Below are 13,528 nucleotides of genomic sequence, written 5' to 3'. Positions count from 1 at the left end.
TCTAACAGCATAACAAAAATCGCCGTCTTCTGGACATCTGAGGTTAAACGTTAAACATTTTATGATGACAAAGAGCGTGCAATAGAGACCGAGATGAAAGAACATCAGAAAACATGGGTGAACATACAAAGAATGGCCAACAACGACAGGAGTAGAGAGACTTCGTTGTTGCCCCACAAACGTTCGCTACGGTGCTGTAATCACAGCCATATAACTGTAAAACAACTAACATTTTGTATGTATCGTTATGCGCTGCACTTCATAAACCTCTTAACGCTTTGTCACCGTTACGTACGCTTCAAATAAGAATATTCTACATAAATCTTAAAACTGTTATGCAATGAATTTGCCGATTTTTAAACAATTGTCATAAGGTTAATCTGCATATAATTTGCATATATTGGTGACGTTAGGTTAATGATTTATCATGAAATTAGCCAATTTATTACAACTGAATGATAACCTTACACATTATATCTTAAATTGTGGTTACTCTTCAAAATAAAAGCAATAAAAAATAAAAAATAGAAATGGCTTGGAGCAATGAATTAAAAAAACAATTTCAGTATAAAAGAAAACGTCTATATTTACTAGAACGAATGTTTGACTGCGATAAGTAAACTTTATAAAATTTTATAAAACTGACATAACTTTTTATTGATATAATCATCATAACATTATTCAGGCTGTAAAATTGTTGTATTTTACAACCAAGATGACGAAGATTAGCCCATAGATACACAAGTACATTTCATGTATCCTCAATAGTGAATGTCAAGTATCAGATAAGTAAGAAATTGAAACGTCTTGTTCGTGAAAAAATGATTTAGACAACGATGATGCAAATCCGTATGATGCATATTTTCAATATTATGTGACGATTATTGCATTCACTTCTAATGCCCTTTTTTAATAATACAGTAAAACCTTGATATAATGCCCTTCGTTTCATTTGCCACCTCGCTTACCATCAACATATGTCAAGGTCTCTTTTTCCTTTTTGCTTAAAAATTCCTTTGTACGTTTCCCTAAATTTATCGCCAGACCCCCTTACAATGCCAACCATTCTATTGACAAACGGTGGCATTATAACAAGGGTTTACTTTACGTTTTGTATGGTGTTATACATTTCAGTTGTTGCACACTATAATTACATACTGGATTTCTGCCTCATGAACACGTTGTTCCGTGTGACGAATCAGATACAAAATTTACAGAACCCCGAAGTATATGGTAAAATTTATTTGCCTGTGAACCTTGACAATGCTTTGTACAATAGCAAATGACATGCAATCGAATTTAACATATAGAAACAAGAATACATGAAAAACGACATGTGTTCATAAATCCTCTTGATTCATAAATACAGAGTACGAAACCTTACAGAAAGAACTCCATTGTGTTACGATATAAAGGATGACCCTAGCGTTAAATGACTGACAGCTTGGCCCCGCCCATCTCGTGAAGTGAGATTGAGAAACCGCAGCTCGATTGTTTTTCAAGAGATGCGGAATGGGGGAAGACTTCCTGGAAATCTACCGTCTCCTCAACATTTCCTCTGACGCACGCAAGGTAGGCAATCAATTATAAATAATCGATCAACATTGTGACATACTTTTGAACCTTTCATACGTTTTTGGTGTATACAATTTGACAATAACTGATGTCGATTATGTTAATGTTGCACTTTGTTCAGGTCGTCCATCCACCTTTCAACTTATATTCCAAACGATGATTCAAATATGCATTATACTTACCTTGTTATGTTAAACCTTACATGTATCTTGAATCAATTGAGCATTAGTAGGGTTATGTCCTATAGCAATTTTATTCTATTATTCACTTAAACACTGTTCTACGAACATTGCAGGTATATTTTGTATCAATCTGTTAAACATATCGACAATCACTTGTTAAACTATGGAGAGCTAAACATTTAATCAAAAAGTCGGCGTCAAGCAATGCAATTATATATTGAATGTCTGCCTCATTGTGTGTACATTGGCAATTTATATACGTTTGAAGAAAATTATGGAAAAAAATATAATTAAATCAAATCAGTGACGTAATGCTTACTGTGTTAAAATAACAGAAATAATAATACTGTAAACGTACTGATAATAGAGCCCTAAAATTAAAGCTAATTATCTTGTTTAAAGAGATAGACGCATTGATGAATTGCTGCACCAACAAAATCCGCAATAAAGAAATATTATAGAAACTTCTATCAGCGATTTCATAATTTAGCGAAAAATTTAATGCGCGAAAATAACATAAATAAGACTACCGCTTAAATATATATATGCTTACAGTATTGTCAGTGCTTAGTAGCATTGTACGTATTGTATTGTCCTAAGTAGCATTGTACGTATTGCATTGTGCTAAGTAGCATTGTACATATTGGATTGTGCTAAGTAACATTGTACGTATTGCATTGTGCTAAGTAGCATTGTACGTATTGCATTGTGATAAGTAGCATTGTACGTATTGCATTTCGCATATATACTTTACCAATATAGACCTTTATTTCTATTTTGTTTTGAAATTCATAAACATTGAGGGAATTTTTACATTCCTCCCCTTCTGTTTCGACAATAGGTTAGATCAATTTGGTTTTTTACCTTTTTTGCCCTTACCATCACCGATGAGTCCTAGAAGGACGAAACAGCGGTATGATGCAATGTTATTCATTTTTGGCAAACTATATCTATTACCAAATTGTATAGGTATAATCACCTCTGTGTGCGTTACGTTCATCGGGTATGGTTCTTTACGTCATAATCAATTATTATTATCAATCGAAACGTAATTCATATACAGTATTCACTGAGAATTTTGGATTCCGACGAAACTTTTTAAGAATTTGACATACATGTAATGCTATAATTAGCGGGTAGACTTTGGAGTCATAGAAAATAGTTGCGGTTTCATTATGTGATGAATATGCAGGTATTATTTTCTCGTTATATTTGCACATGCAAATTTAGTGAGTCATATTACTATAATCACTCGAGACAGGTAAATTAATTAATATTACTTACAAGATGGTAGTACAAGTTACCTTTTTTTGCAGTAATCAAGCTAAAATGATACAGGTCAATATTTAGTTTTACAGTAATCGCGCCAGACTTGTTCAGGTAAACAAGTAATCCAACGAAGGTGATGCAGGTTCACTTATCTTTCTTTCAAAAAAGGTAAAGAGTCTTAAGAATCTAAATTTCTCGAATTAATGTATTCACGTGTCACTGCAATAAAAAAAATCGTGTGCGCATATATTTGCGCTGATTTTGTAACCACAAATTGGAGACTAGTTTTTAAAATCTGGTTACAATGGTTAACTCACACAAATATATATATATATATATATATGTACATGTATTTAACATTTAACGAAAATGAATAAGGTTTGGTGCATAGTAGGATGTAAAAATAAATTTATAACGACTCTGTAGCAAACGGGGACATTGTTTCTACACTGAAGCCTAGAGCTGACCTGCTGTGTTACTAATATTTCAAAATTTATATAATGATTTGATTACTAATTTTGACGTCACATTTATAAATCTTTCTGTTTCATTTACCATGCGTATAAAGAATAAATGTGATTGGCGCGTATTTGATATCTGCCTGATATTCCTTTTCATGTTGCTTTCTCTTTGTTTTCGCGGTCAGTGTTTTTGAAACGAAACTAATTATTATGTATCTGATGAAAAGAACTATACAAAGAAAAGATGACGATAGAGTTAATGTGGGAGGAAATTCAGAAATTATGATTTATTTCTATCAAAGATGACATCTTATCAATGTGAGTGAGACTGGTTTTCTACAAGGAAGAGACCTATTTCTAAATTTAGTAACTGTCAATCAAAACGATGGCCTGTATTGTTTGATGGTAATTAACATATCGATGGCATATGAATCTAATTAAATGTCACGTCGATGGGCGTGATTATGTTGCCTCGTTGATTTACATGTGACATCATATTGTGTGAAGTCTACTGTGTATTACATTCATTCATTATAGGTTTTGGATATTAACAAGTGATGACGGAGAATATCTCTGGGATATACACTGATTTTTTCTCTCGCTTCTATATGATATACTGCATGAAATAAGATGATATTTTCATATATTTCAAGTTATAAAACATAATCTTTCTTGGACGTTGACTACATCGCCACAAATATTGAACGTCATAGGATTGTCAGGAAATTACTGGTGTGCGATTTTTAAAAATATTGTTTTCATTGTTGTATTGGTAGAATTCAGGCACGAGACCTTAACATGAATGGATACTGGATACTTGGAGGTGTCTGACACACAGGTAGAGTACACAGTAGTACATTTGATTGCATATTGGTTCCTTGTTATTTCACCGTATTCATACATATGTTTCATGACTGTGTAGATTATATTTATTCTTTACTCTCTAAAACGGATAAGTTGGCACCAAACCCAAAAAAAATCAATCTGACTGTAAAATCTCACAGTATTCAGAAACATTCAAGGAAATTATAGTTTGTTTTAAAAAGGAAATAAATACAAATAGGAGATAACAATATGAATAAAATTTTGCAGCCTGTAGTCGTGATGACCATTTCAATCAAATAATCAAAGTAACCAACAAGCTAGGACGGATACATCAAGTTAACGTAAAAAACATAAGAATATGAATGGTTTCGAAGAATTTTACGCAAAAACTGACAAGCTTAGTATGAACTTGCGTCAGAGTTAAACGATTCCTACAATTAAATCTAAAGAATCAGTTTAGTTGGAATTTGCGTAAGTATGATTTCGTAGTATTCCAATAAATGATGTCTTCGTAGGCGTATATACCTGTTACATGGGAAGTTAAGCAAAACAAAAAATCACCAAAACATTGCAGTCTCATATAACTCTAACCGCGTGGCTGCCTTTAGCCGAGAGACTATGAATGATGATGCATCTGTTCGCGTGTAATTCATTTCGCTGAAGCACTGTGAGCCTATAAAATAGTTCACATCTCTTAACTTTTATTCTAACTATATTTTGTTTTCCTTGCAGTTCTTCGACCTACGTTAGCCATGGATTGTTTACAGCAATGGATCCATGTGTTGTACTTTGTGTTATTGGGATGTATCAGCAGTATTCCTTGTGTGAACTGTTATATGCAACATAATTCTGTGTACTCGCCGACACTGGTGCCCCAACACATTCACAACATTTTTATGAATCCTACAATGGGTCCTCCATTGACCACAATGAATCCAATTTTACCGACAGTGACTCCTCTAATGCCGGCTGCAGTATCCGCAATATCCAGTGCGTATCCGCGCCAGTTCTTCAACGTTGTGCCACGTCGTCGGACGTTTTCCCCTATTTCAGTTCGTCCTGTAAATATTAAAAATGCCATAAGAAGTCCACAAAGTACTTTGTATCAGACATTTAGGAGACTAAATTCATCGAGTCTGTCGAAGATATACGATATCTTAAAGAACCAAATGGGCACATCCAACAACCTGCCTGTTATTCAGACGACTCCTTCGAGTCGCTCAAATGTGGCAATGAACGTTAACAGTATACCAGGTCAGTCCTTCATGGTGATGCCCAATACGAAAGACCTAATAACGAGTGAGGTTGCACAAAACTCTGTGTTTCTTCAGCGTCTTGTTGGACAAAAGCAGATTGGCAGTTCTACCGCCAGCCGTCTTGGCAGAGAGATAAAACAGATGAAGCAAACACTGTTAGCATCAGCACCTGCTGAACGACAGACGGGACAACAACAAGAACAACTCCTGCTTCAGCTGCGGAAGCAGTTACAAAACCAATTGTCTATGGTAGAACCAGAACCAGCAGTCAATACAGTTAAGAATTCTGTCGGTGCTCCATCCAGCAATGGAATCATATCTTCGAATTCTTTATTGGATGCACCTCATAGCATGGTAAGCCAGCCATTTAAAGACTAGCCTATCATAGTCTGGAAAACACATTGAAAATATGTTTCTTCTTTTAAGTCACATTTTACTTCGTGCATGTCATAATTGTTTAACGTTATCACCGATGTAGTCCATTGAGGATGCCTGTCCCACTGCAGGCGAATGCAATGCAGTTTTTCTTACATTCAGTTGCCTCCCCTTAAATTTAGATTTTATATATAACTTTGGCACGACTGGAACAGAGTACTTCTGTTTAACCTTTTAACGACAGTAGACCATAATGGACGCATCCATATCAATGCATGGTAGAGTCTACTAAGGTTACATAGGGGTGAAAGGGTTAACAGTTAAATCAACTGCTTAGAGAGACAGTAGAATGGTTTGGAGTCTAGTGTACGAATCCTGCTCTGGTCCCAAGGCATTTTTACCCCTAGTACAATGTTGTGGATTATATTTTTGTTTATGTTATCTTAGTTTTCATAAATAAAGGTTCCTAAACGTATGATTATCTTATCAGAAATTATTTATCAGCGCTATAATCATACCAGGTGTTTCTAATGTATTATTATAACAGTTTTTGGCAGTGTTTCATGGATCCTTAATGAAAATTCTAGTGTACTGATATGGATAATTTGACAGTTTACGTGCGGAGCGCACGAGTGAATATATACGTCCGCGCAATAAATGAGTGCTTTCTGATTCGTTAGAAAAACGCAAGTGTGATCTTGCTTTTATCACATACCTTCCGTATTTGGTAGTGATCGAAACAAAGATTTTATAAACTTTGATATTTTTGGCAAATACCGGGAACTTTTCAGTTCGCCATGACAAGGGGATTCTCATAAAAAGTAGTTCAGACTAGCAGGTAAATACAACATTCCGTATTGCACATGTGCAATACAGAACGTTGTATTTCATGGTCTGAAAATTTCTTGTATTACTATAACAAGATTCAACAGGTATGTGATAAAGTGATGTAGAGTGTGACAGCATGTCTAGTATTAACTCGATCTGATGAAATAGGTGACTGACTGTCACGTGGTTGTCAATCAAAGGTCCACGTGTCACAATGATGTAACACATACTTATAACAGCTGTCCCATAGATCGTTTGATATTACAATATCCTTCAGTTCTCATTGAGCAAAGTCATGAATACCCTTTTGATGTAGCCCATATCAATTTTTCATTATTACATATTATGCTAAAATATGTATACATATGTATTTGCGTAGTAGAAGTTTGATATTGGTAAATCAATTATAGAAACTGTGCCATATTATCAAAGCTATGGTTTTACAATGTATGTAGTTATAAATATAAATATATATGTCAAAATTTCCTGTGAATACAGCATATCTGTGGAATATTTGTTTTATTATAACAATATAAATAGCAAGATAAAAATGCAAATGAATACAGACTGTTTATGATATTATATATTATATGTGTATTAAATGTTATAACAATGTGTTTAGTTGTTGATCAATGTTTACAACGAATACAGCATATCTGTGGTATCAACGGTATATTTGATGTAATATAATTCAAAGTTTCATATGAATAAAATATATATTTTTTGTCAACTCCTTATTATAGTATTAAATGCATCTATGTCAACGTTTAATGTAACTTTAGCTATACAGCGTGCCAACGGCTCTGTGTTATTATGGCCTCCTCTCTAGGTTTATATAAAAAACTTTCAATAAAGTTTATCTTATACGGTACCAATGATATTAACGCTGAATTATAACAAATATAAAGTTATATACGAAACTATCAATAAACCTTCACCTTTAAAATATTTCTATACTATTAACGACATTCTCTTACAATGTGTGCAGTCCTATATTTTATCAAGTTATCCCGATGACATTTTGTCTGTTATCTCACCTGTGATATCAATGGTAAAATAATGTCATTAAACCCAAATTTGATTTACGCGCCGTTACGTAAACTATTCTCTGCTTGACGGAGCAGAGTGTAGTTTACGAAACGGCGCGTAGTTCAAGATATAGGGATCTAATCAGATTGATTGTATACTAATATGCTATATGTATTTATCTATTATGCATATGTATGATAGCTTTGTTTATTTTTGACAGCCGCTGGAGTCCATTGACGAGATGTTTGAAGACATGGCAGCTGATTCAGGTAGAAGTGAGTGTTCTGCTTGCGCTTTTCTTGTCTTTCTTGTCTCTGTGTTATTGTGACAGATAACAGACGGATATTCGCATTACTCTTTAGTTCAAAAGTGTTCATGTTATGTGATACACTTTTAGTAATTTCTGTTTTCGAAAGTGTACCCGGTACATATGTTCGTGGTATATCGCTATTAAAATCAAAATAATCCCATGGTAAACTTTTATGTGATAACCATTTTGATCAGCTTTTGCGACCATGCACTTTTGATTATTTTTGTTTTCAAGTAGTACTTCAATGAAAAATGTCATAGTACAATTTTGATTATAAAAACGATAAAAAGTTGAACACGTTAAATTGTACCATAGTACATATTCGTACAAAATTGTAATGTAAACTGTTCGACTGTCATCTGCCATAGTGCTATCTTCTTCTACAATATAAGGTTAACGCACGTGTTGTAGGGGTTCTGATATTGTAGAATTTCGCTATGATTCCGTAAATTAACTCTGGTACAACTTAAGTTTCATTAGCTTCATTATCCATAATGTTCTTGCCTCTAAGGGAGAAATGGGCACATATCCTCATCCGCTATAATATGAGGAATAAGCATTGTATTTGCTCTTAAATAAATGTGTTTACAGTATATCAGCATGCACAGTACAATATGTGTGTTGACAGTATATGAGTCTTTATAACATTTGTCATTTACACAATGTGTACTTATTTCTACTCGCTTCTTGTGATATGCTAAACTTAATACCAGCGACGCAACAACTCATCCCAAATAACAATTAATAATTGCTTTATATACACTCATTAACACGCAAAAAAATGTGGGCTTTTGTATATCCTAAAATTCAGTGTATAACTTGTATAAAGTGTATATTCGTACTAAATGTAAATGTTTGCATTGGTATATTTTTCATATATATTCTTACTAAAATTCAGTATATAACTTGTATAAAGTGTATATTCTTACTAAATGTAAATGTTTGCATTGGTATATTTTTCATATATATTCTTACTAAAATTCGGTATATAAGTTATATATAGTGTATATTCTTACTAAATGTAAATGTTTGCATTGGAATATTTTTCATATATATTCTTACTAAAATTCAGTATATAAGTTATTTATAGTGCATATTCTTATTAAATGAAAATGTTTACATTTGTCAATTTTCATATCACTACTAAAATTCAGTATATGCATCTGTTTATATTGTATATACTTCATATATTTATAGGTATTAACTGTGTGCATTAATGTACATATCATATTCCTTACTTAATTCGGAGTGTAGAAAATCCTGTATATAGTGCATTTTCTTATTAAAAGTACGTATAGGATCTTTGTATCATGAATAACTAAGTATTATATACATACTAAAGTTAAGTATAAAACCTGTATATTTAGTAAAATGCATATAACATGTCAAACTTTAATATGGGGAGGGGCACCTGTTACATATTATATATTCAAATTTAACGTACACATGGGCATCTTTTAACTATGTACATGTTCTGTATCATTATGGGCATTTGTGGATATTGTAAATGCTAAAGTAAAGTATGGGCATTTATGTACAATATAAACCCTTACTAAAGTAAGGTACATGTATGGGCATTGTGTATGATGCGTGTCCTTACAAAAGTAAAGTATTGACATTTGTGGATAATGTATGTCCTTACTTAAACTTAATATAGTCATTCGTATATAATATATATATATCCATACTAACATTAAATATAGACATAAATATGTATATCCTGTCTATATCATATACCTTCACTAATGTTAGGTATGTATTGGGATCCTCACCATTACTTATACCTCCTAAGGTAGTGATAACCACTTATTAACCTGTTGCATTTTGAATTCAACAACAAATGTAAAAGTCATAACCTATTTTGTAACTCTTGCTGGGTCGTCTAAAAATAATATATCAAATGAATATTGAAATTGATAAAAAAAATCACGAAAAGTAAACAGAATACACATTATTTCTTATCCGATAAAGAGCCAGGGCGAGAGCACCAAACTGAAATAATGTGACTAATGAAATTCTGCTGATTTCACCAAATTCAAGCCAAACACCAATGAGTGAGTAATAGGTAAAGATCAAATCCAAGAGACAATCATAAAAAGGATATGATAAAGTATTCTGTTTTAACACCAAGTCTAAATACCTCATAGAAGACATGGACTTTAAAATGTCCGTTACATTTCTTGAAGTAAGATTGTACTTATAGGTGACGGTGTTTTTTTTCATTTTAGGCATAAGCTTTAGCTCTGACGTTGGGCCAGGTGTCTTTAAGGTAGAATACGACATGCTCATCACACAGGAAGAGATGGAAGAAAAGTACAGGTATGTTATCTAAAAAAGATGCATTGTCCAAAAGTACATATAAGTTGTCTAAAAGTACATGTTTGTTGTCTTAAAGTACAGGTGTGTTGTTTGAAAATACAGGTGTGTTGTCGAAACGTAAAGGTGTGCTGTCTAAAAGTAAAAGTGTAATGTCTAAAAGTACAGTAGTGTTGTTTAAAAGTTCAGGTATGTCGTCTAAAAGTACAGGTGTGTTGTCTAAAAGTACATGTTTGTTGTCTAAAAGTACATGTTTGTCGTTTAAAAGTACAGGTGTGTTGTCTAAAAGTACAGGTGTGTTGTCTAAAAGTACATGTATGTTGTCTGAAAGTACAGGTGTGTTGTCTAAAAGTACGTGTATGTTGTCTAAAAGTACAGGTGTGTTGTCTAAAAGTACGTGTATGTTGTCTAAAAGTACATGTATGTTGTCTAAAAGTACATGTTTGTTGTCTAAAAGTACGTGTTTGTTGTCTAAAAGTACAGGTGTGTTGTCTAAAAGTACATGTATGTTGTCTGAAAGTACAGGTGTGTTGTCTAAAAGTACAGGTATGTTGTCTAAAAGTACAGGTGTGTTGTCTAAAAGTACGTGTATGTTGTCTAAAAGTACATGTATGTTGTCTAAAAGTACATGTTTGATGTCTAAAGGACATGTATGTTGTCTAAAAGTACAGGTGTGTTGTCTAAAAGTACAGGTGTGTTGTCTAAAAGTACATGTATGTTGTCTAAAAGTACAGGTGTGTTGTCTAAAAGTACGTGTATGTTGTCTAAAAGTACATGTATGTTGTCTAAAAGTACATGTTTGATGTCTAAAGGACATGTATGTTGTCTAAAAGTACAGGTGTGTTGTCTAAAAGTACAGGTGTGTTGTCTAAAAGTACATGTATGTTGTCTAAAAGTACAGGTGTGTTGTCTAAAAGTACGTGTATGTTGTCTAAAAGTACATGTATGTTGTCTAAAAGTACATGTTTGATGTCTAAAGGACATGTATGTTGTCTAAAAGTACAGGTGTGTTGTCTAAAAGTACAGGTGTGTTGTCTAAAAGTACATGTATGTTGTCTAAAAGTACAGGTGTGTTGTCTAAAAGTACGTGTATGTTGTCTAAAAGTACATGTATGTTGTCTAAAAGTACATGTTTGATGTCTAAAGTACATGTGTGTTGTCTAAAAGTACGTGTATGTTGTCTAAAAGTACATGTATGTTGTCTAAAAGTACATGTTTGATGTCTAAAGTACATGTATGTTGTCTAAAAGTACAGGTGTGTTGTCTAAAAGTACAGGTGTATTGTCTAAAAGTACATGTATGTTGTCTAAAAGTACATGTTTGTTGTCTAAATGTACAAATATGTCGTCTAAAAGTACAGATGTGTTGTCTAAAAGTACAGATGTGTTGTCTCAAAGTACATGTATGTTGTCTTAAAGTACAGGTGTGTTGTCTAAAAATACAGGTATGTTATCTAAAAAAGGTGTATTGTCTAAAAGTACATGTACGTTTTCTAAAAGTACATGTTTGTTGTCTTAAAGTACAGGTGTGTTGTTTGAAAATACAGGTGTGTTGTCTAAACGTAAAGGTGTGCTGTCTAAAAGTAAAAGTGTAATGTCTAAAAGTACAGTAGTGTTGTTTAAAAGTTCAGGTGTGTTGTCTAAAAGTTCAGGTGTGTTGTCTAAAAGTACGTGTATGTTGTCTAAAAGTACATGTATGTTGTCTAAAAGTACATGTTTGATGTCTAAAGGACATGTATGTTGTCTAAAAGTACGTGTATGTTGTCTAAAAGTACATGTATGTTGTCTAAAAGTACATGTTTGATGTCTAAAGGACATGTATGTTGTCTAAAAGTACGTGTATGTTGTCTAAAAGTACATGTATGTTGTCTAAAAGTACATGTTTGATGTCTAAAGGACATGTATGTTGTCTAAAAGTACGTGTATGTTGTCTAAAAGTACATGTATGTTGTCTAAAAGTACATGTTTGATGTCTAAAGGACATGTATGTTGTCTAAAAGTACGTGTATGTTGTCTAAAAGTACATGTATGTTGTCTAAAAGTACATGTTTGATGTCTAAAGGACATGTATGTTGTCTAAAAGTACGTGTATGTTGTCTAAAAGTACATGTATGTTGTCTAAAAGTACATGTTTGATGTCTAAAGGACATGTATGTTGTCTAAAAGTACAGGTGTGTTGTCTAAAAGTACAGGTGTGTTGTCTAAAAGTACATGTATGTTGTCTAAAAGTACATGTTTGATGTCTAAAGGACATGTATGTTGTCTAAAAGTACAGGTGTGTTGTCTAAAAGTACAGGTGTGTTGTCTAAAAGTACATGTATGTTGTCTAAAAGTACATGTTTGTTGTCTAAATGTACAAATGTATCGTCTAAAAGTACAGATGTGTTGTCTAAAAGTACTGATGTGTTGTCTCAAAGTACATGTATGTTGTCTAAAAGTACATGTAAGTTGTCTAAAAGTACATGTTTGTTGTCTAAAAGTACAGGTGTGTTGTTTGAAAATACAGGTGTGTTGTGTAAACGTAAAGGTGTGCTGTCTAAAAGTAAAAGTGTAATGTCTAAAAGTACAGTAGTGTTGTTTAAAAGTTCAGGTGTGTTGTCTAAAAGTACAGGTGTATTGTCTAAAAGTACATGTATGTTGTCTAAAAGTACATGTTTGTTGTCTAAATGTACAAATATGTCGTCTAAAAGTACAGATGTGTTGTCTAAAAGTACAGATGGGTTGTCTCAAAGTACATGTATGTTGTCTTAAAGTACAGGTGTGTTGTCTAAAAATACAGGTATGTTATCTAAAAAAAGGTGTATTGTCTAAAAGTACATGTACGTTTTCTAAAAGTACATGTTTGTTGTCTTAAAGTACAGGTGTGTTGTTTGAAAATACATGTGTGTTGTCTAAACGTAAAGGTGTGCTGTCTAAAAGTAAAAGTATAATGTCTAAAAGTACAGTAGTGTTGTTTAAAAGTTCAGGTGTGTCGTCTAAAAGTTCAGGTGTATTGTCTAAAAGTACATGATTGTTGTCTAAAAGTACATGTTTGTTGTCTAAAAGTACAGGTGTGTTGTCTAAAAGTACGTGTATGTTGTCTAAAAGTACATGTTTGATATCT

At 32.9% G+C, this 13,528-nt stretch overlaps 1 protein-coding gene across 3 annotated transcripts in view; it reads left to right on the top strand.

Annotated features, from left to right (window-relative positions):
* Window positions 1-1,495: 1,495 nt before the first annotated feature.
* Window positions 1,496-13,528, top strand: part of LOC110461190 — a 21,978-nt gene continuing 9,945 nt past the window's right edge. Inside the window, exons 1-5 of one of the 3 annotated variants that reach the window (XM_021514569.1) lie at window positions 1,496-1,572; window positions 4,264-4,325; window positions 5,045-5,922; window positions 8,021-8,075; window positions 10,339-10,429. In XM_021514569.1, the coding sequence (XP_021370244.1) occupies window positions 5,065-5,922; window positions 8,021-8,075; window positions 10,339-10,429 (1,004 nt within the window). In that variant the 5' untranslated portion in view covers window positions 1,496-1,572; window positions 4,264-4,325; window positions 5,045-5,064. Of the gene's footprint in view, window positions 1,573-4,042; window positions 4,326-5,044; window positions 5,923-8,020; window positions 8,076-10,338; window positions 10,430-13,528 lie in introns of those variants that run through there. The other 2 variants (XM_021514576.1, XM_021514560.1) reach the window with 2 other exon arrangements.

Source organism: Mizuhopecten yessoensis, unplaced genomic scaffold (genome assembly GCF_002113885.1).
Source record: "Mizuhopecten yessoensis strain PY_sf001 unplaced genomic scaffold, ASM211388v2 scaffold1391, whole genome shotgun sequence".
In the NCBI taxonomy this organism is placed as follows: domain Eukaryota; kingdom Metazoa; phylum Mollusca; class Bivalvia; order Pectinida; family Pectinidae; genus Mizuhopecten; species Mizuhopecten yessoensis.
The sequence above is the reverse complement of the archived record's forward strand: the minus strand, read 5'-3'. Positions and strand labels throughout refer to the sequence as shown.